At 33.2% G+C, this 25,418-nt stretch overlaps 1 protein-coding gene across 2 annotated transcripts; it reads right to left on the bottom strand.

Annotated features, from left to right (window-relative positions):
* Window positions 1-15,863: 15,863 nt before the first annotated feature.
* kat80 (katanin p80) lies at window positions 15,864-25,395 on the bottom strand. Of its 2 annotated transcripts, XM_088265696.1 has the most exons (15): window positions 25,230-25,395; window positions 24,724-24,854; window positions 24,000-24,333; window positions 22,761-22,959; window positions 21,992-22,142; window positions 21,465-21,636; window positions 20,044-20,172; window positions 19,378-19,446; window positions 18,376-18,514; window positions 17,727-18,008; window positions 17,302-17,464; window positions 17,089-17,211; window positions 16,895-17,007; window positions 16,733-16,807; window positions 15,864-16,653 (listed from the first exon to the last, which is right to left on the bottom strand). In XM_088265696.1, exons 1-15 carry the CDS (start codon window positions 25,261-25,263, stop codon window positions 16,404-16,406), a joined length of 2,364 nt encoding a protein of 787 aa, XP_088121822.1. In that variant the 5' UTR covers window positions 25,264-25,395; the 3' UTR covers window positions 15,864-16,403. The 2 variants fall into 2 exon arrangements, with proteins under 2 accessions (XP_088121822.1, XP_088121823.1); XM_088265697.1 differs by lacking the exon at window positions 19,378-19,446.
* Window positions 25,396-25,418: the final 23 nt, after the last annotated feature.

The raw sequence follows: 25,418 nt of genomic DNA, 5'->3' as shown, positions 1-25,418 counted from the left end.
TCAAAACTTTTGTTATGAGCAGAACCTACCCGAATCCATAATATTTCACTTCCATACACACCTACTTATGTGATTGAATTTATGACACAAAAATAATTGCGTTAAAATCATTATGTACAATCTGAGCATTTTTATTTAATTAACAGCTTGTTGGCGGTTTGGTAAGCCGATGAAATTACTCCACAGTTTCACAATTTTCCATTATTCGCATCCAACTACCACATGGACGGGGTATTGTATTATTATCTATTATTTTCGTTTTAAGTAAGGCGAAGTAAAGGTGAACAATGTTATGGCATAAGATGCCAATTTATAATATTTTAATTTGTACTCTTAATTTTTCCTATTATGCATTACAATGACAGGAAAAAGTGTTAATTATACAAAATACCCAATGTTTCTCCTCTTAATAAGTGCTTTATATCGCACCTTTACATTTCATAAAATAGAAAATATTCATGTAATAAAGATTTATTTAATTACCTAAATAAATATTTTCTACCTGTGTAGATATGTAGATATATATACTTTACTTATTTTCATTAAGATAATATTTAATTATATCCTAGCATGCTGCGACAATTTAAATGCTAACAGCAATTCTGTGTTGTTTATTTTCAGATTAAATTATAATTGCTATTTGGCAGGACATATTGGAACAAGTTTTGAGTTGAAGTAAATAAATCCTACTTAAATAAAAGCAAGTGCATAGTATCTCACGGCTTATGTTGAGGGGATGCCTGCTTTATCAACCCTCAACGTTCCTACCCGAATAAAATGGTCACCGACCAGAAAATCCAATCATTACAATACGTGAGAAATGAAAAGGATTCAATTTATCAACACCCGAAAAAATATGTGACTAAAGTTAATTTACCCTGTTAATACTAAGATTAATAAATATTGTCTGCCTTGCTAGAGGTTCCGAGCTTCATTCCCAGGGAAGTCGAAATAAATATGAGTGGTTTTATAAAACTGATATCGATTTAATATTACTAGCACCTCACGCCTAGGATTATCACCTTACCCTTTTGTAACAAATGATCGAATTAACTCTGCTTCGATACGATGCATAGCCCTATGTACCATTGCATGCGGATAAGGGCTAGAAGAAGTATATATTAATACAATAGTTTACGGGTTCTGGCCTCGTTGATAGTGTCGTTGGCTTTGAGTCAGAGTTTCGAGTCCATTCTACCATAACATAGTTCTTATTTTTAATAACTGGTCGCTTAGGGGTAAGAAGTAAAGTAGGAAATTAAAATATTTGTGGTATGTACAAAATACAAACATAAATATTTAAATATTTTTAGTTTGTACAGACGTATAGTGAAAAAGGAGAGAAGAGGGTTCTTACCTACTCCAAGTTGAGTAAAGTAGTATTCGAAGAGTATTGAGAATTTCAGGGTGAGGATGGGAAGACTAAATTATCTTGATTCATAAATTACTTGTAATTCCTACTTGATTTCGGCTATCTTTTTAAGCATTTACATAATCATCGTTTTAAAATATGTAAAAAGTAAAGAAATTCAACCTTTGATGTGAGAATTAATTACTTAGAACGCCCTAAGCTTTTTATCCAGAGCTCTACGGAACGTGTGACGTCATACCACCCTCCCTGCCCCTTTGTGCTCTAATTGTATGCAAATACAGAGCAGCATTGTGTAAACTATACGTTTGCAAATGTGAGTGGGAGCGCTTCCCGCACGCGTCCTCACGAGTACCTACCCTTGTACCTACACGGTATTTCGAAAACCGTATTATGTATGCAACCCCGAATGCCCTAACCATTTAGGGTTTTCTTCTATTCCAGATAGGAATAGAAGAAAATTAGATAAATTATTCCTTCTCTATTTTCTTTCGCATGCAGCTACTGCTACATTACTATGTTCTTCATCATTCACTTATGCCACTGCTTTGATACGATAAGGTCCCTATGCAACATTGGGTGTGGAGTAGAAGAACAAGATAAAAGAAAATTGTAGTGCAATAGTTACCCTGCTTCATATAATCAACGATCGAGTTTACACCGTGTCATTCCGATGCGGTGCCCTATGCACCACTTGGGTGCGAATGGAGGAGAGAAGAATATTATTGAGTTTGTAAACGAATCGATTATCCTTCGCGGTAGCATTAAAATACCAATGCTGAGCAATTTTTTAATGATAAGTATAATTAAATTATGTTGCAACCACCCGTTAGTTTTCCAAAATGAACCAGAAATAGAGCTTCTGAGCCATTAGGCGCAGTTTATTGCAAACTAAATACTAAATAATACTAAAAGTGTAGATACCCTCTTGTAACGTTTGCCGGATTCAATCATTCAATGGGCAAGAGGGAGCTTTGTGTTTACTTTCCTTTCACTGGCACTACACTGTTTCTAAATGCTTTAAATAATGAATTTCAAGCGGCGCATTCGCCGTTACTTTCGCGAAAGAAAAATTCCATACAAAATTTCATATAAAAAAATCAACCCCTTTAATCAAACCCTTTTAAAGAAAAGCTTTCCTTATCCAGCACAGAATAATACAAAAATGCATCCATCTCAATCATTCAAATTTTAAATGGAAAATATCATTATACAATTCAGAAAATCCTTGATAACATACGTATATAAAAACTGCATTTTTTAAAATTAAAACAGAGATATTTGTCTTATTTATTTATAAAAATACTTCAATTTTTGTGAGCCTAAGCTGATCATTATTAGAAATAGATATCAAATTGTGGTAGAGTGGGTTCGAACCCAGAAACTCTGACTCAAAAGTCCGCGACACTAACACTCTATGAGTGTTTGATAATGTCCTAAGAAGACGAAACGCGTCACGTATTAACATATACATATACATAAATAAATGTAGAATTCAATCCAACAAACCGTGTTTTATTTTGGATATATTACCCAACAATTCAATATGGAATTCTACCAACTGTCTGCAGTTACAATATATAATTTTATATTTTATAGTTTCGGTATACCAGTCCGCCCATCGAGGGGTGAATCTTTAAACAAATTCTACTGTAAATTACCTAACCTAATACTCTTCACATTTATAGCATAAAATAGCAAATACTTTTGACAAAATTAAATAAATCGTAGTGATATTTCAACTCACAGATTTGCTGTCGTTTTAACGGTTTTCAATTGTGGGTGCTTTTCATAAATAAAAAAAAGTTTCATTGATTTATATACTCGTGTGTATATATATTCCAGATAAAATGGATATATTCAACTTTAATAGAACGATCGTTAAAAATATATTAGCTAAACAAATATTATCGTTTAGTAAAAATATGCTGTATATGTTTTAATCTTTGAAGTACAGAATAAATTTATCTTTAACTTTATTACACATATTAAAGTATTGTAAACACGCCTTGCCATAGCCATAAAATGAAGACATTATTTCATGACAGTGTTGGCTGCGTTGAGTTTATTTTATTTATTTTATTTATTCGGGAATTGTACAGCTTACATATAAAAAAATAATAAACAATAGTTACATTAACAATAATAAACATTACATTACATTAACAAAAAATAGTTATTTAAAAAAAAAGCCAATTAAACAATTCCACATTTATGTTATAAAACTATGAAAAAACATTCAGAGATTTAAAAAAAAGGGTATGATATAAAATAATAGATTTAGCAGGAAGGACCAAGGAAAGGAGAGGAAGTTACTGGTTGCCTAATGTAGGGGCACCTACCATCCTCCCGATGCGCGATGGGGAGAGGTGAAGGAATAGAAGGGTATTTGTAAAAAGTTTCAGTGGATAATATGTAGGTATATATTTGATATCTCTCTCTGGTCTCAATACTGCGGATTGGTCTGCAGCAACAAATGACATCTCCTTCGCCGTTCTGGTCTATTTTCCGAAACCCTCTTCAGCTCCTCATACGTCGAGCAGCCCATGTCCTCGTATAAGTCGCTTAGGTATTCGCGGCGTGGGCGTCCCTCTGGCGTTTAGTCCCTCGATATAATTATTAGAAATGCTTCAATTGAATTTTTTTAATCGGTATTTAAATTTTATAATTCACCACTCACATATTACATTACATATGTAGCAGTATCCAAATGGCATATCAAATATAAGTTACGGGTATCAATCTCTAGTTCTCCATTCGGCATTTGCTGATATTCTCCTTTTTCCACTGACTACTGTACCATATATACACAACTGTTATAACAAAACCTCTTTACTTCATAGTGCATAAAAACCAGGGAACAAACCTTCGTAAGTTCCGAACACGTCTGCAATCCGAAGAAATGCACTGAATTATTATTAATAGTTATTCTATTGAATAATCCAATATTATTAACAGTTTAGATAAATTTTATACTTATTTATGTTAATTTGTTTTTTTTTTCGACACAAAACCCTGGCAGAGGTACACAAAAATAAATAAATTCAACAGAATCTATAAGTCAAGTTATGATTATTATTAATAATAATAAATATTTTTGTTGAATGGTCTAACAGTTTAATGTTTTTGTAAATGCCTTATGCCTCTCCGCCTGTACCGCTCATTCCGCGAGCTTCCGCCGGCCATAGTTGTTTTGTCGATGTCATAAAATGAGTTATTTAGGATTTTATTGCACGAAAAAATAAACAAACAATTTAATGCATCTTAGCGCTGGAAAACAACGGAAGGACGGTACATAATACTCCAACCAGTAGGCTGAGAAGTGAGCGGACCGTTATGTCTGGGGTTCGAGCTGGAGCCGTGAGTGTTTATTTATATGAGGATAATATACTCACTTTATTACAGCGCCGATTTTCTTTAATTTTATATGCATTTTTATTTACTTTATTATGTACTCGGTGAGATGATTACGGAAAGAAAAAAGTCTTAGATTTTATTGTTATCGCAAATTAGATGAAGATTTTTTTGTTATTGAAATAGGAATATGGCCTGTATAAAAGGGGTAACGACCTGTCGTTCAATGGTGTAAGTACACCATTGAACGACAATGTTTGTAATTGTTATAATTGTAAGTACAATGGTGTATTCACTTGAATACTTTCGGTTAAAAGTACATAGGTGACATCCATTATTAAAATAAGGAAGTTTCCTTTCCTCCGTATTATTTCACAAACTAGGAAATGCTTGTTCATTTAATTTCTGATTAATTGGAAATGAAATGGAGAAAGAAAAGTAAGTAGGATAATAAAAAAAAAACAATACATAATGGCTATGTTGCATGCTCGTACCCGTGCTAGTTGTATCACAGCTGATGTGTCGAGTCGCAAGAATTTACCCCGGGTCAATCAAACGCACATTGTTTTTGTTTAAATTTATTTTGTTTAAATTTATTAAATTGCTTAATTAAGCAAAAAAGAACAGTACATCAATATTGTGTTATGCGCCTGTAGTCAGCAATACGTTTAACGTGTTATACATATTTTCTTGTAACCACACAAAATCATGAAAGAAGGATCCGCTATAGATAGATACTCTTATATGTACATATATATACATATACATCTACATATTACATACTCGTAATATTGACATTGTTTTATTAAAGTAGCACCTCGTGATATTTCCCTGGTACGACTTTTGCACGTAATCAAAGCTTGATATTATTCATTAGGTTTTATAAGCTTATAAATTGACATAAAAAGTACAAGGCAATAAATACTACTTTTGACCTTCCGAGAGTGTATTCCCAGTTATATTTTATTTTTGTTTTTAAACGAAGTTTTAAATTAGCATTTTGATTGATCGATCAATCCTTAACGCGGTTGGCCGGTTTGCGGGGGTCGGGGATGGGGGATGAAGTATTGCAGTAATGTATTCATGGGACTGCTGAACGCGGGATCATCTAGGATCATCCGGGAGTAAGTCCTGCTCCGTCCCACCTGCGCGGAGTGCCTCCCCTCCGGGAGCCGCGTGCCGCGTGCCGGGACCAGTCGCGACGGATTAACAGCATGAGTGCGCCTGGACCCGAAGGTGAGTTACATTCTCACGAGAGATCTGCTAGTCGAAATCAATATATAATACAATACATGTAGGACATCCTCAAAACGATGGAATGATAAGAGGGTGGGAGACACTTTTCTTAGAAAAAACGCTATCTTCATATAAAAATGGTAATATTGTTTGCCTGGATTGAATCAATCTCTGTAGAGATTATTATTTTGAGTTCTGTACACAGAAGTTGAAGTAGAGATTATTATGAGTAGAAGTAGAAGTTGAGTTTGTGTACAGTAGAACCGAAAATAATTAAGGATTATCATTTTTTTACTATTTTTTAAATGTAGATGATAGTAGGTTGATCCGCCTCCGTGTAATGGCTAGCTTGTTTAGCTACCGTGCTGTACTTTTAACACTACCCTGGACTGGTTTAATATAACACTGCATCAATACGATGCATTGCCTTTTGCACCATTGGGTCCAGATAAGGGTTAGAAGAAGATAGTAGGGTTTTAGGTACAAATAATAATTTTTAAATAATTTGACCCGCCTTCTAATAAAACTAGTATTGGTCAAGTCAAGGTCATACACTTTCTATTATTTGAAATAGGTAATATTTTACCCATATATTATACAATATATGGGTAAAATATATGCCAGATGTAAAACAAAATAAAATGTGAAAGTCCATTTATGAAATGTTCTTCGGCAGTCATAAATTATAGCTAGTTAATTTAGCCCCGAACAAATTGTTCTTATTGAACGGAAGGTTATCGCTTGTCGCGCTGTATGCAAATTAATTACAATTTCAGTGAGATTTAACACCCCCCGCCTCAGTAGCTTGTTAGGTCAGGTGCACCCAACGACAGCGTAAAGCGCCAGCGTACAGAGACGCATGGGGTAGAATATGTTTTATTTTCTTCTTTTTGAACCTCTATCCGCGCCCAGACGGAGGGTAACTGATCGATATTTTCTTTTCTTGTCCTTCACTTACTTTATTTTTATACCGTCAAATAACCTAATTTTTTTGTATTCCTCTCGTATACGTACTTACTCAAGAATCCGGAACGGGAGACCTTTACCTTCGTAATGAATATAGACCAGATGTCTCAACAGAAACGAATCATCTTTTTGTACGAAGGGGATGTGGAAGTCTGGGAATTCACAGGGTTTACGACTTGGAAATGGCTGGCTTAAGTGATCCCTATAAAGGGATACGGTGTATAAACACTATTATTATTCTGCCCATCATTGAACATTTGCAATATATAGCCTGAATTTACGGAGGTTGCACCTGTATAAAATACTCCATATAAGTATATATAATAAATAATAAAACCCCTATCCGCACCCCAATGGTGCATAGGGCACTGTGTCATATAAACGCAGTGTTATCTTGATCGTTTACACATGAAGGAAGGGTGATCAGCCCTCCGCTTCAGGTACCAGTCCATGGTAATATTGAATAAATATTACAGTGAAAAAATCACTTATATTTATTTTACCCCCCTTGGGAATCGAACCCGGGACCTCCAGAACGGTAGCCGAGCGTGCTGACCATTACACTACGGAGGCGGACTATATATAAGTATATGGAGTATTTTAATAACCGCTTTCTCGTCTCAGTTGGAACTGCCGTCTGTTGAGATCGTTATGAAGTAATTAGCTTTTCCCCTCTCACCCATAGGTAAGAATATATTTGTATCTATTAATTAGGAGGCGCCTGAAATATACCTCTAATTTGATAATTCACAATATTTTAACTATCCTTATCTATTACGTATAAAAATCCTTCGTTTCCGTTGAGTTATCTAGTATATTTTGATACATAGCCTCGGGGGTTGAACCACTGTTTTAGTACAATAAAATAAATATTCTTAATAATTATGAAAAGTTCATATAAACTAGATTTTATTTTGAAATAATTCAGATGATTTCGGCTCTAGATGCGTCTCTGTAACTATTTGAATGAATTTTTACTATAAAGAGTGAAGGGCGCGGGCGGTCCATTAATCACGCCCGGAAAGAACAAGTGTTAACAGCATTCAAAATTTCCTGCATATTTATCGTAATAAACTGAAATCCGTGACGGGACATATGCGGGGCGCTGCACGCGCGAGGAAAGGGGAAGAAAGGGTGCGAGGATTAAGCAAAATGTTTTTTAACGAGGGTGAAATATGTATTTTGCATATACATTTTTTGAAAATAAAATTAAAATATTGAATTAAACATAATACTGGTTGATAAATAAAAGCGATTGATTAAGTACCAAGATTTTTATTGATATCTCAACAAGCTTCTCAGGTTCATTCATGGAAGGACTTTGCTAATTCATCAGAAAAAACTTGCAAATTTTAACCAAAGATGTCACTTTGAAGTTTTTTCTGAAAAAAAAAGTGCTGTCGCTGGCGAAACTAGAGCAAATCCATCATTTGTGAACCTTTGTTAAAATCATAAACTGATACATGTCCGATACTTTTATTGGACATATACCAGTACATGATTTTTATTATTTACCAATATATAATTCTATGTTTTATCCACTTGTGGGTGGTTTGCCAAAAATCAAAAAAATATGTAATTTTATAAAGCCAACCTACTACACATACCACACAATACAAATAATACATCATATCATCCTTTCCTTGGATCATTTCCCCCTCCCCCTCAACTTCTTACATAATTCTATTTCCTCAATCATATCCTGCTTGTTTTCATAAATTTGTAGATTTATTGTACCTACAGCGGTTTTTTAGAGATTTGGTTTTTAAACTAGCAACATTGTTTCTACATATTTTCAATTTAACAGTTGACAGTCGATTTGTAGTCTATTTGTTTTTTCATTTTACCATGAAAAAACGACCATTATGCGCGTCGTAGGTTCGGTGAATGGGCCGAAAACAATATTCAGCTTGATCCTCTTTTTGAGAGCAAATTTTTGTTCACCGATGAGGCACATTTTTGGTCAAATGGCTATGTCAATAAGCAGAATTGCCGAATTTAGAGTGGATAAAACCCAGAAGCCTTTGTCGAGACGCCCTTACCTCCATTAAAAGTCACTGTTTGGTGTGCTTTATGGGCTGGAATCATTGGCCCATATTTTTTAAAAAACGATTCCGGCCAGAATGTTACGGTCAATGGAGAGCGCTACAGAACCATGATTACTGACTTCTTCGTACCTCAGTTGTATGGCATTGATGTGATAGAGCTGTGGTTTCAACAAGATGGGGCAACATGCCACACGGCGGATGCCACCATTAATTTATTGCGGGAAACATTTGATGAGAGCATAATTTCACATAATGGACCTGTGAACTGGCCTCCACGATAGTGTGATCCCACACCATTAGATTACTTTTTTTGGGAGAATGTGAAGTCATTAACTAGTCTATGCTGATAAACCTGAGACGTTGGATCATTTGGAAGTCAACATTCACAGTGTTATTGCTGATATACGGCCCAAGTTGCTCGATAAAGTTGTTGAAAATTGGATTTCACAATTGCGCTTCATTCGAGCTGACTTATTTAAACAATAATGGCATAAAATTGTAATAAACTATTAAATTAAGCCAATATCTTATAGATTAACATTATTTTAATGTGTTTTTTTTTCATTTTGAAATTATATACCTCTGAAAAAACACCCTTTATAAAATATTTTAATTATTTAATTATTCATACTGCAACTCCTCGTTTCTTTTCTTTTCACTTAACATGCAAAAGCACTACCTGCCTACATATTTCCCAGCCATATAAGAAATAATTTTATTATTAATATAGACCTAAAATCCAGTGCCGGCACTGACGCCTACAGTAGGGATGGCAAACGAGGGTCTCGCAGTGACCCATGTGAAAAATCATCTTACGCGCTTGAACTTTATAAGATTATTTTTATTTTAAACTTTCATTTGATAAAAAACATTAAACTATTGAAATATTAGCTACTGCGCTTTTAACAATGTTTTATAAAATATTCTCATTTATTTTTATTTTTTGAATTCATTGAACTTTTACTCATAAATTTAAAAGTTAATGAAACATGTTAGCATTTGTTTTAATAACTAAACCTACGTGACCCGCAACATGGATTTTTTTACCTTTAAAAAAAAACCCACTTGTGAAAAATTTTCGCAATCCCTGGCCTAGGGGATAAGGCGGTCGACTAAGATTACTTTTAAGGCATCAAAAAATAAATGAAAATTTTTTTCAGACATTGGTACGAAATTATTTCCATTACTTGCTAAATTTATTTCAAAGTGAAAAACTCATACAGCAAGAAATGAAAGTTTGTTTGGGTATGTATTTTATAAAGAAATAAAATAATATTAGATAACTTAATATTATTTATTACATAAGAATTAGTTAATTAATATATAATGTTTACATTAAGTAATGTCTTTTTTAACTTTTTTCAATGGAATGATATTGAATAATTTAATTTATTTAATACCTTATAAAAATAATAAAATCAGTCTATTGCACATAAAATATGGAGGGACATCATTAGAATTAGTTCATTTTTATAAACTTAAATATAGTTAATGCTAAAATTATATTCTTCAAAGGTACTGATGTATGATGTTACTTTAATAAGTATATAATGCTATGTAGGCTAAGAAAAATATTTTTTTCTTGATTTATTAAAAATACCCATTTGTAAAATAACAAATATTTAATCCAATTTTCAGATAAGCCCAAGCTTCCAAGCGGGCCTTGGAAGAAATTCGGAAACTTTGACTCGCGGCCCTGAAACATACGGCAAGACCATGAGACCAAAGACACATTAAAATTACATACTGATTTATCATAAACCCTTAAAACGGATGTGCTTTTGTAAAGTGTATTCAATCATTAATTTGACCAGAGACACTAGTATTATTAGAAAAGATACGTGGTACCCTTTCGAGAGTAGATTATTGTAACGGTATATACACGGGTCTACCAAACAATAAAATGACTCGACTGCAATCAGTGTTAAACGCAGCTGCGAGACTAATTTTTGGAATTTCTAAATTCAGTCACATCACCCCACTACTTCACAAACTCCACTGGTTACGCTTTCCCGAAAGGGTTGAGTATAAACTCTGCCTACTCATGTATAAATCAATACACAATATGGCTCCAGAGTATCTTAAGGAGCTGTGTATTCCAGATGAATTGGTTGATAGACGTCTCACGCTTCGATCGGCTACAACATCTGCAATGGGCAAAGTTATCTTACCAGCTCGCAACCAACGCACTAAATTTGGCGAGCGTGCCTTTGCTGTTGCAGGACCGACGGCGTGGAATGCTCTTCCACCAATGGTTAGAAATAGTGAGAGTGAGATGATCTTTAGAAAAAGACTAAAAACACATTTGTTTGCTAAATCATTTCCACCATAATATTTTCCCCAATTCATTCACAGTGAAGCGCCCTTGAGGTATTTTTTTACGAAAATGGCGCTATATAAGTTATCCAATTTTATTATTATTATTATTACCCTTTATCATATAAGATTAGCTATATAAAATTATTAAAAGTTTTTGTTCACACAGATAAATTCATACCTATTTGGCTTTTTTGATTGGAGTTCAACAAAAAAGGGATAATTCCATAAAAAATGTCCCCTATAAGGGATTTTTTAAATATTATCTTCTTAGTAAGGTGTTAGAGGAATAAAAACTAGTTAATTTTATGATTATATTATTTAGTATAAAATACATTCGGTATAAATGAATATAAATATTATATTCATGAATATCATAACTTAAAATATGTAGTCATTATGTATACATTGTTAAACAGATCAATGCAATAATTATTTTTTTTGAATTTATAATTATCGTTTAAAAAGGCATTTATAGACTAAATTATTTTAGTTTTATTAAATGAGTCCGGTCAAACATCTAATACTGTTTTAATCATGTTGAGTTAAAACTTTACCTTTATAAATGTATGAAATGCATTGCTGGAAAAAATGTTACACATATAAAAACATCAAGAAAGTGAATTTTATCACATTGAATATGAATGAAAGTTTCTGGAATATAAGAGTGTTACAGATATATTTAGAATATCATATATAAAAATTGAGGGCTTAAGCGAGTCAAATAAAACATTAAAAAAAATTACTTAAACCAGCCTATGACGGTCGTCAGCCCCGTAAATGCCCAGACTTCCATATTCTTCTTCATCTTTGATGAGATGTCAAAAAATAATATTAAAAAAATACATTCAGAAGTCACGGATAATACTACTATTATTTCATAATTTTATACAGAATACTAAAAAAAAGGTTTTCAAGAACAACTTCACACGATGAAGAAAAGATTCCAGTTGGGAAACTTATGTTAATAATGAAATATTTATGAATAGCATAATACAAAATGACGCTTCAATGAATAAGGATAAATTTAGAAATCGAAAAAACGTATGTCTAAATAGTCTATTTTGTGTGATCTACATATTCCTATGAAAAAAAATTGGTGTAACCTAACTGGTAATACTTTTCTTTATTCTGAGCATAGGGAACACGACATGACAACTTTATAAAAATAAAACTAATGAATCGAACAACAGTTAACTGGGAAATGAATTCTGATTTCCAATATCATCAATTTATATAGGCATATCGTAGTCATACAGGAGAAAGTGACCAACTGCAGTTTTTACAAAAACGTGATTATCAACTATTTGACATCTTACTAGCTTAATACTGCCCTGAAAAAAATCCCAGAGCGATTTTAAATTTGGAAGTATAATATTTTGATTTGTTAAAAATGACTAACTGCATTGATGTTCATTTTCTTTACAAGCAAAAGTGACCAAGTGACAGTTGGACATTATTGCCTGTTGTAACAATTTTCAACGCCATGAAGTTAGTTAAGTTCTGTATGAAACATTTGACATTTAAATGTTTCTAGAGAAACAAAGTGACTAAATTCGAAGTCAAATGGCCAGTAGAGGTAAATTATTTATGAGAATGTGTAAAAATTAAGAAAGAGTGATCCATATAATGTACATGAATTAAGATTTGACGATATGTTAGATCTCAAATCTTCTTTTAACCCTTATCCGCAACTAATGGTGCATAGGGCACTGCATCTTATTGATGCAGTATTATCTTGATCGTTACTTACATGAAGGCAAGATGATCACTCCTGCGCTTCAGGGACCAGTCCAGGGTAATATGAAATAAATATTATAGTGTGAAATCACTAATATTTATATTCAACCCCTCCTGGGAATCGAACCCGGGACCTCCAGCACGGTAGCTAAACACGCTTACCATTACACCACGGAGGCATACACAGATCTCAAATCACTTGCCAAAAACATGACAAAAAACTCGATAAAAATAAAGACAGCGAAATTGTTTCATGGCTGCAAATTAAATGCTTGCGATATGAGCACACTAGACCAGGAAAAAATGCATTAGTATTCGTACAACGAAGATTTTAAAATCCTGTCAGTATTTGGGTGAGGATTTTCAGTAATTTTTCCTCCATTAAATTATTTATACAAAGAAGAACTAAGAAAAAGAAGAAAGATTTGCTGGTGATACTGGTGCAATTCCACGGGAATTGTATGGGCGGCACAGATCACTTTCTGTCAATATTAAAGAAGACAGAGCACCAGAACCAATTCTGAATCTGATTCTGATTCTGAATCTGAGTCAGAATAATACTTCTTTACTTTTTGTATATTTAATAAAAAAATGTTATTTAAAAAAAATGTTATGTTACTAGCTAGTTTATTTTCCAAAAAAAAGGCTTTTTCTCAATTTAAATTAATAAAATAAAATGCTTTGAATTAAACTTTTGTATCTGTAACTAACGTTTCCAATCTCATTTTAAGAATCAAAAGTGACTATCTGAATTTTTTCCTAGATATTTGCCTGGAAAAAGTGACCAAATTCTTTAAGTAATTTTAAAAACTTTACGATGAAAGTTTTCTAAAATATTATTTACTCATTTCAATATAAGCAAACATATCTTTTCACAGAAAAATAATCACAATCGTAAATACATTATTTCTTTGTTTTTAATTGATGACAAAAGTGTAAAAACGGTTAAATGGCCCTCCTGAACATTTTACGTTTTGTCAGTTGGTCACTTTCTCCTGTATGACTACGATATGTATACATTTTGTTTACAGTTAAATTGAAAGTGACTGATAAAATTAGACAAAAAAAAAAAAGAGAGTGTTACACACACACACATCACAAGTGTGAAAAATTAAATTGAATCATGACATAAACTCTTTACCCGCGGTTGGTACTCAGTTTTGACACCTTCGATGATGCCCATCGTGCGTTTGGCACACAGTTTGTGACGATGTGGTACCCAACAGTCAAATCTCTGTTTCTCGGATCCTCTAATATCAACATTGTAATGATTGTTGGCTTAAAATGTAGCTGATTTTTACTATTGATATCTGAAGAAAAGTGTGATTTTGTACAGTTATTTGACAAAATTGGGATACGATAATAATAAATCTCTCGGCGACTATGAAATATCATAATTGAAATGGAAACGCGATGACCAGTCATGCGGTCATTAAAACATTTTTTAAAAAATTTAATAGATTTTCGGTTTATAAATACCCTTAAAAACCGAATTACAAAAAAAGCTGATCGAAAAAAAGCTGTAATTTTATGGCAATAATTTGTTTCAGCGTTTTTCAATAAGCGTTTTTCAGTTTCAATTTTCGATACCTAGAATAACCAGCCGACCATTTTGATCAATGTACGAAATAAATATAGTTTTCTTTTCTTTTCAACGACTAATTATTAATGTTGATATTGAGTACCTTAGCTTGAGAATAGGGTAAGAAAATAATATTTTCCCTCTCCGCTTCCCTTCCCGAATAAATGTGATATTGTTATGAAATATGTTACTTTCAATGTTCATCACAGGACATTGTCAAAATTCATATGAAATAATGAATTTTGTCCGCCTCCGTAGAGTAATGGTCAGCATGCTCGCCTACCGTTCTGGAGGTCCCGGGTTTGATTCCCAGGGGGGTTTAATAAATATAAGTGATTTTTTCACTCTAATATTTATTCAATATTACCTGAAGGGGAGGGCTGATCACCTTTCCTTCATGTGTAATCGATCGAGATAACACTGCGTTTATATGAAGCAGTGCCCTATGCACCATTGGGGTGCGGTAAGGGTTTTATTATTATTATTATTAGATGTATCATTCACAGGGACAATTACTCCCAAGTGATAGACGAGGTCGGGGGGACCATGGAAGATATGCCATTATTACACGAAAATTATTCATAGAAATCCAAAAAAATATTAATCTATAAATTTGTATTCAAAATAAATATATATGAATCTGCGGAGAAGATTATTTTTTAAGTATGCTTTAGTAATACGAAAGTCCCATACAATATCAAGATATTAGTTACATATTACATATCAAATAGACAAACAAAAAAATACATACTAATAAAATGTAGGGATGAATCGACTCTGAACATATCATTTTTTAAACATGTGAAATCGGTAAATCCAGAATCCAAACAACAATTTAAACTTCTCACAATGTTTTTTTTTTTAACTTAGCTTATCTTCTCTGTGCTTCTATATACTGTCTACAACTATAATTATTTAACTAATATTTGAATCATCATAAAAAGTTGCTAAAATTTGTGCAGTTTAATAATAAACTACCAAGAGCACCTTTCTATTATGTGGATTACCTTAGGTTAGACAGTTATTACACAGTACTCATAGAAAATGTAAAAATGTCAAGCAATAAAAACAAATGGAAGAAGAGCAGTAAAAAAATGGACTCATAAAGAACAAAATTATAATACCAATTTATGAAAATAATAAGAAAAAAAATAGTACGTGCATAAATACATAATTTTTACCAATTGAATCGACAATTATTATTATTTTTTTTTGAAAGTAATGAAGATTATCTTTCCATTAAAAAAAACTGTTGAAAAGATCAATTTATTCATCGGTCAAATCGACCATTCATGTATATGTTATAACTGCATATTCTAGGTATGGGGCATTTCCTCGAAAATCTAGGGTTGACAAGAAAAATTATTACAAACAAAAAAATCATAGATTAATAATCAAAAAAGTCAAATAAATACATCACCAATAATTTCACACATAAAACATAAATAAAAACTTAATACATATCTTATAATCAATCTTCATTATTTGTTAACTTTGGATAAAAAACATTAAATATAAACATATTAAGTACATATAAAGCAAAGCCATTTTTAAAAAATGGATCAAATCACAAAGGATTTATTTTTAACAATACTTTGGTGACAAATATTTATTAGTCTGTTATAAATAGAAATTTTAATATGGTTCTGTATATTAAATCTCAAATTTTTCCGAATCATGTATTTTTTTTTGATAAAAAAATGAAAATATATCATGGAAGAAATGAAATGCACACCGAGGTTGTCATTATGACATACTGCTTGTACATATATGCATATCGGTATAGAGTGCACTATTGTATGTTCTGCTCTATGAGGGTTTGTAGGTCCTGGAAGGAGGCGGCGAGGCGCGGATGGTGCGGGCGGCGCGTGCCGAGCGTGGAGCGGATGGACAGCAGCTGGTCGCGGCAGCGGCGGCAGCGCGCGATGCGCTCTTCGCGCGGGATGTCCACGCCCGCACCGCCGCTGCGGATGTTGCTGGCGATCACCGAAGCAAAGTTGCGCAAAATCAGCCGCAGAGCCGAGCACCCCGTTGTCATGTAACTGGAAACACAGAACAGCTTATACTCACTTTATATCACCCCATCAAATTGTCAATTATATAAATTGTACAAACACTTACGATTCGTATTTGCTTTGTAGAAGACTATGAATTTGCGGAAGGAGAATTGCGCAGATATCTAAAGTCCATATAGAACTATAAATAAAGAAATAAGAACATTAATATAATACAATATTAAATATGTATGTACATATATACATATAAATGATATTGTATACTTACGGTCTTAATACCATAACGTTAAGGATATCTAGTATAACTGAGAGGTCACCGGCAGCCACAGTAGATTCTAGAGCTACCTTTAAGTTTTTACTCATCCACATAGAATGGAAAACCTGAGGAAGGGAAATAAATAACAATAGAAAATATTCATTCTTGTAAATGAATCGATATATTATCAACATATTAATATTTACCTGCAACGAGCGTTGCCTCGTCGCCAGTACGGCCATCATGGGTTCGTGGCCTCGCATAATTACGCTGAGTACTTCTTGTTCCGATAATTCCCCATGGGCCGGTCCAAATCCGGGCCTTGATTTCTTTCAAAATACAAATATAGACACTCAATATTTTTTAGATTCGGGGAAAAATTATTACTTCTTTGAAAAATGTCAAAGGTAGATAGTTACAGGTAAGAATTCCTCCAAATCCACACCGACGGATCGGTCAGTGGCGATGGGGATGAACTCCGGCGAAGGCGATCGCTCCACCGAGGGGGCAGACGGCGCGGCAGGGGGAGGAGGAGCAGAGGGCCGAGTCGCATATATTTCAACTGGGGGGCTCTTTATACCGCTGAATAAGAAGAAACATTATTCATTAAGATGCTAGATTTTACTGATGGGCATTATTTAAATGGACAAATAATATAATGTTCGCAAGAAAGGCGGCCGTGATTCATAATTGTTCTAATCTTAATAATCTCATAATCTTAAGACAGATGAGTAGAGAATATGGAAGTCTTCATAGATACAAAGGCGTCATTGCTCGTTATTGGTTAGTCTTACACTGTAAGAAAAATGGATCTGACACGTCGCGGAACGATCTGAGGGGTTACCTTCTGGAGTGGTTGGAGTAGTCTCTAGAGGGGGGCCGTGTGAAAGAGAGAGAGCGCGGGGGCGGTGCCGGAGCGCGGGCGAGGGCCAGTTCGCTGGTGCTGGGTCGCAGAGGACCGGGCGGGGCCGCGACGGGGCCGCCGACGCGCAGGGCACCCGCCCCAGTACGCCACCGCTCTCCATCCGAGTGTTGACGACGCAGAGAGCGCACCGGAGCCTCGTACGCTGTTTTTACTTCGAATTCGGAGTCTTCCAAAGGGGGAGCGTGCACACTTTCATATGATCTGAAAAGTGAAATAATATAATTACACAATAGCATTGAAGAATGTTGAAGAATCATATAAATGAATGTAACACGTACTGTTTTAAACGCATGATGTTAATTTATTGAATGTTTTTCGTAGAAACTTTGTGGCACACACTTTCCGAACTCTGAAGATAAACAAATAAATTTAAACAAAAACTCGAGCTTCAGAACTGTAAAAATGTAAACTCGATATTTAGTGCATCGTATCATTAACAGTGCGCTTTGTTATAATGACTATATTACAAAGCAACTATTTAGTGTATCATTAACAGTGCGCTTTGTTATAATGACTATATTACAAAGGCAACACATTGTAATAATTCAAATATGTAGTTTTAATATACCTGTGGGAGAAATGTTGCGGTACATCATTATTTAACGAGTTAGGAGCGGAGTGGAAGGGACCTGCCCCCATTCCCGGGGGGGACCCGGTAAGTGACAGTCCTCCCAGATCACTGGACAGGGATGATGGCTGGTTTATATCTAAAATCAGAATAAATACTCAAACTATACTCTAATTTATCTTCAACTGTATGAAGAAAATCATATATTAAATAATACAAATAAAATTACTTAATTCACAATGCATATAATTTAAACAAAAATATTGATTTACGAAAGGTACAATAAGGTCGATACCTATTATTTATTTTTTTAAATATTTATCTGCAAATAAAGAAATGTAATAAATGTATAATTAAATTAAATAAATTACAAACAATTCAAATAAATTAGATATAAAAAAATATATACAGAAAACGGAATAAGCTAACGAAAAACATTTTTCTCCTTGCCCTTATCTGCCTCCAACAATGGATGGAGTACTATTTAGTACGAGCACCCTTGAGGTAGCATTTTTCGAAAATGGCGCTATACAAATTATCCAAATTTATTATTATTATTATTATTAGTAGAGAAAAATGCAGTGCTATGTGGATTGTAGATTGTATAGTGGATTGTAGATTACATGGTAATGGAAGGTAGAAAGAAAAGTGATTGTGTCCATCCATAGTGACATAATTTACTTAAATATAAAAGAGTAAGCAAAAAATATTAATTGTTTTAACTCTAATAAGCACACAAATAGAAAAAAGAATTATAAATAGTTATTTTTAGCAAACTTTAAAGCAGGCATAAAATCATTTTCAAAAAGAGATTTACAGCGACAGAAGCATTTAAAGATCTAAAGTACTTTACATGTGTCGTAATATTCAGAAATTTACAACAACAAGAAGACATTTTAAGAGATATTATCAAAACCAAAAATTAGTTTAAATCCGCTAACCAGTTCATGGCCATGCTAGGCGAGAGAAAGAGAGAAGAGGTGAGATAAGACATGCGCTCACCTGAGCTGAGAGGCGGCGGGCTCTCGGGAGGACCTAACAAGCTTGTGCTCGGGGGTGGAGTGCGGTTTACTGTTGACACAACAACATTAGGCATTTACAATACTGTCACATAGCCATTATAACCACATTTGCTTACAGTAAAAACAAGACAATTAATCACACCATGATAATACCTTATAAATGCAATAGTAGAAGAAAGCTGGAGTAAAATAACAAAACATAATTACACAGTAAGAAATTCTTTTCGGTTGGACCTCCTGTTTATTTCCTTGAATAAAAGATCCAACTAAACCTCACCAAAAACCTTAAAATATAGCAAAAACAATGGCTAATATAAAATTTTAATATGATAAAAAAAATATATTACAGAATATTTAATCAAAGCACTCCAAGCAATGTCTTCTTTTAAAATTTGATAATTTGAAATCAGATTTTTTTTAAAAATTATGTTCTTAATTTTGATTCAACGAGCTTTTATTGTACGAGTGATAAATTTCAAGCAGAATATAAAAATCTTAACATTAACCACCACAACATTTTTTATTTAACGGTTTTCTTGTTCACCGATGCAGTTCGCTTAAGCAAATATTACATACTATATGAAAGGCTCAACATATACGTAATATATAATATTAATAGCACAATAACATGAAGGGTTGAACTCACACGCTCGACTCGGACGGAATATTTCAGTGTAATCGGTGAGATTTGGAATCACCGCAGGTTCTTCTTCTTCTGTTCCTGAAGCGGATTCTTCCACAGTTCTCTCATCGAGTAATGACTTCCTATGAACCACTGGAAGCCAATTGTACATCAGAATAGGAAGGATAACAAGGGCTCAGTTTAGTTTTATGATGGTGAAACAAATCCATTTGAATTAACTGATTGTGGACATTATTTAATAAAACCTGAGTTTAACATCATACACTCGATGCGGAACAAGGAACTCTTTTTTTTTTTTTTAACGATTGTAAAATATTTATTTAAATGTTTCTTTTTATTTAGGTTTCTGTATTAGATCATCAATACGATGCAATGAAAAAAATTTTTATTTATAGAAATATTCTTAACAACGCTTTGACTACCAAAATCAATATGTATATCGGTTTTCGGTACTTTGGCGAGAAATATCGGATCTGACGTTATAAATTATAAAAGTATCAGATACATTTTGGACAGTACGTTAGGGATTTTTTCAGTGTTGTGCAAAAGTTTTCAATTCATTTTGTTTTTATATTATTTTTGACATCTCATCAAAGATGAAGAAGAATATGGAAGTCTGGGCATTTACGGGGCTGACGACCGTCATCGGCTGGTTTAAGTGGCCACTTTACACACGTGTAACATTCACCAATTCTACCCATTATTGACAACCACACTACTCAAATTTAACTACACACTACTTAATTTAATAATATGAAAATAACTCCTGTAATTGGAGATAATCCAGATTTTGTGAACAAGTATTTTTGGACACACTATATATATATATATATATATATATATATATATATATATATATATATATATATATATATATATATATATATATATATATATATATATATATATATATATATATATATATATATATATATATATATATATATATATATATATATATATATATATATATATATATATATATATATATATATATATATATATATATATATATATATATATATATATATATATATATATATATATATATATATATATATATATATATATATATATATATATATATATATACTTAATCAAGTCTGTATTTTATTTGATTTGCAGTATTATGCGCACGGCAGCATTTACTTGTTAGTCAATTTTGTAAAGGTTGGATACATAGTAATGTCATCTGTGTATCATAACTCCGGCTGTGAAATTTTTATCTCGCCGAATGATAAATTGAAAAAAAAATCATTTCTACAATGGTACAGAGTGTTAATAAATTATCGAAAATATTTTACTTTGAATTATTTATGTTATCGCGGTATTTCTAGCATATTAACCCCAAAAGTCCTGGTAACCAAAGGGTTGACTTTGGGTGCAAATAGGTTTTTTGATTTATATGAAACTGTATTACACACCTTGCTTAGCTGGTCGCTCTTTTGAAAAACTTTTTCTTACTGAAGAATTTTTCTGGAATGGAGAGACGGATTCCACAGGAGGGCCCGGAGGGGGAGGACCGCCAAACGGATGGACTTTACTTAATTCTACAACATTCAAAACAACATTTGTGGAATGGAACCAGCCAACAATCTGAAAATAAAAGAAAATTATATTATTATTTTTTCAAATTCTAATGAATATAATAATTGAAATATGTGCATCAGTTTTGTGCATTAAAAAAAAAACAACAATAAAAAACTTTAAAAGTACAAATTGTTCAGTTTAGGGTTTAGCAAAAGTAATTTGACTAAACCCTAATAGTTCTTCCAGTTGAAGAGGTTAAAAGGTTGTATTTTATTAACAAAAACAAATAAAAAATTATATTGTGACAACTGTGTTTGATTTAAAATTAATACATAAATTAAAATGGAGTTCTACAAATTAAACGCCAAATCAATAAATAGGTTAAAAGGTTATCAATTAGGGGAGTGAAAAAGGTACTTACAAGTTTATTATGTGCTACGGTCATGTCATATATCTGTCCCCAGGAGGCGGGAATGGTATCCAGCTGTCGAGTGGGTTCCCACCCCAGGACTTGGAGTCCTTCCCCACCGCCTCCCAAAAGGCAAAGCCCATTCTCGGAGAAAGACAATAATCTGAAAATAATATTTTTAAAATCAAAATTAATGTTTTACAATAACTTTACCTTGAAGAATATTTCTATAATGGCTGTCAAAACATTGGAAAACAGAAATTACAATGCATGGCTTTATAAAGAAGAAAAAAAACACTAATAATAAAAAAGCTACTCTGCAATATCAAGAATCGTTTTGCTTTCTTCACTGAAAATTGTTCCTTTTAAAAATGCGATGAAGTAATTTACCTCTACTATTACGCATGTAAATTTATCGTTAAACTGTTGGGTCGTCCTCTGAAGTCAATATGTATATTTTAGAAACATGACTTTCACATCAAATTGTTTAGAAAAAAGGTTTTTCTGACAATTTAGGTAACTGATTAGTAAAACAGATTTGGCAATAAAAAACTTAAAATTCAATAGTAGGTACATATTTCGGTCTTTAATTTTCTTTTTAAGATTAACTGTGTGTGTTTTATGTCTTTTTCCTTATTACATAAGTAATTATGAAGAAAATAAATCTACTAATACTTTGATAATTACTGAAAAGTAAGTACAACTACTGACAACATTAGCAAATAGTATATGATAATTAACTTGTGAAATGAATGCACACGGATGTTTTAAAATAACTGACCTTATGGGCGAAGTATGTTTATCAGTGCTAGAAACCAAGTTGAACTTCTCCATGTCCCAGAAGTTGACGACCCTATCCTCGCCGCAGCTGGCGAGGAGGAACTCGTGCGGGTGGAACTTTACGCACGTCACGGAACCCGTGTGCTCATTGAACTCCTTCAAAACCCTCCCATTTCGAACATCCCAAACCTTAAGAGCACCTGAAATATTACAAATAGGATATTATCTTCCAATAATTGGACTACTGTTTACATTTACCTAATGAGGTAGAGCCACATTTTGGAATATTGCCGCCACTTTTGAATTAACAAGAATGGGGAAAACATAGGTTTTGAAAAAAATATTTACATTTTTTTTAGTTTCTAACCTGTTGTTTTTTTTTTAAATAAATATCTATTTTTGTGCATTGCATGTATGTGGAGCGCCAAAAATTTACAACGTATTTGAGAGTTACCGTTCCTTAAGCCTACATCCAATGCAAACACTCGAGTATGTGATTGTTTTGCCATTTTAGATGGTGTAGTAAATATATAGCTAAATATCTCTTGGAACAGATGAAAATACAGTAAAACCTCGTTTTTACTCTGAGACAGTTTTATTTTCATTTGACAGTATTTAAATACTAGATTTAGCCCCCGAGGATCACATGTCAAGATATATATTAGATGTCTCAACAAAGACGGAGTGCCTTTTTTATAGGAAGGGAATGGGAAGTGTGGGTATTCACAGGAACTCACAAGAAAGCTCTAATTTTCATATTTTCTTCTTATAAAAAGGCTGATTTGTTTCTGTTGAGACACCTAAAATATTTTAATGCATTTTTTATACTATGATTTCTGATAAATTTTATTTTAAAAATCCTTAAATTATTTAGAAACAAATATTTCTAATTTAAAAAGCACACAATTTTGATCATTTGTTTTTATAACACATGCAACATCATGTACATAATAATAATGCATCATAACTTAAATACCCATTCCTTAATCCCACGCCCTCACCTAACTATGAATATTTCAATGTTTTAGGTTAAGTACATGTTTAACCCTGATGATGACAAGGTTCTTATCGAAACCGGTTGGAGAAAAGTGGTTAAAAACAAAATAGTTTTATTTTATAAAGTTTATAAAATGTACCACAAAGTATCTGCGAAAAACATTCAAGAAACTAAAATCATGTGCGTTAAAACACATGTTTAAAACACTTTGTTAAAAATGGAAAAAAACTCCAAAAAACTCACCTTCATCTCCTCCCGAGGCAATCCATTGACCGTCAGGACTGAACTGCAAACTGTTGACAGCCATGTTATGACTGGCGTAGGTGCAGATGCAGCCTCTCTGACGCGTGTCCCACAACTTGATGGCCGTGTCGCACGAGCCCGTAGTGAGGTAACCTCCGTACGGATGGAAATCCATGCATTTGATGGCCCCCTTGTGCCCCGATAGTGAGCGCAGCAGCTTAGCGGCCTCCAGGTCCCATAGTTTGAGCGCCCCCGACTGCGAACCGGCGCACACCATGTCTTCCGAGTGCCCGAAGCAGACGCACTCCACCGGTGACACGTGTCCGCTGAGACTCTGAAAAAATAGCAATCTTTAAAAACCTATCTATAGATATACAAACACCGATAATATTTTTATTATTCATTGATTCGGCACCAACTTTGTGGAGTGACATGTTGATTATTGAATTTATTTAGTGTGCAATGAAATAAAATTCATTAAGTGGTATTATACAACTGTTTAATCCGATAATAATTCATGTATAGAAAGGTCTAGTTAATGTTATAGTTAGATACCAGTCATGGCTTCCCGAATACTTATCATCTTATTTTCTTTAGGAAGCGAGGAGCTGGATCGGAGGCGAAGCAATCAAATTTGCACATTTGTATAGTAGATTACACACAGTTTACAGTCGAAATAACTAAGAACATGTGAGTAAAAAAGATCTAGTTAATAAAAGATTACCAGTAAACAGCCATGTCTTCCTATGGCCCATAAGTTAACTTTCTTGTCATCTCCTCCGGTAGCGAGAACTTGATTGGATTTGTGGCCCATAGCGAGGCAATTTACGTTTGCAGTATGAGCGGTGAATTCCTCTGAAAAAATCATATTTCAAAACATTATCCAAAGTCTACTCGATTAGAGTACTTAAGAACTTGTACGGACAAATTTAATTATTAGTTCAGACGGTACGGAATCAAATAACTGAAATCTTGTTCCAGTTATGAATCATAAAATTTAAAATAAACTGGTCCATTGTTCCCGACAAATTTCAAACGAGGAATCGTAAAATTAATTTTAACAAAAGTATAAACTACTGAATAATTTAAAGCCATTGAATCAAATCGGTATAATAAATAAATAAATACATAAAAGCGAATCGAAGGCCAAATAATTTTGCACGGTTAAGGATGAAAAAGGTCTGGTATTATAAATGTTCAAAAAATAATAATGAAGAAAAAATAACTTACGCAATTTCCATGTTCTTTTGACAGAAGATCCCATTACGCATTAGAATAATACACAAATCTTTTGAAACGAATAATACACGTTGTTTTACTGACTTATACAAATATGTCAAATCAACTTTCAACTTTCTGCCTGCTCCTGTCAACGACAGAAATCACAGATATCGACAGATATGAGCAAATTTACCTCCC

The sequence above is a fragment of the Brachycentrus maculatus genome, unplaced genomic scaffold, assembly GCF_059751285.1.
Source record: "Brachycentrus maculatus isolate JH-2025_06_01 unplaced genomic scaffold, ASM5975128v1 h1tg000257l, whole genome shotgun sequence".
NCBI lineage: Eukaryota > Metazoa > Arthropoda > Insecta > Trichoptera > Brachycentridae > Brachycentrus > Brachycentrus maculatus.
This window is presented reverse-complemented; position numbering and strand designations above follow the sequence as displayed.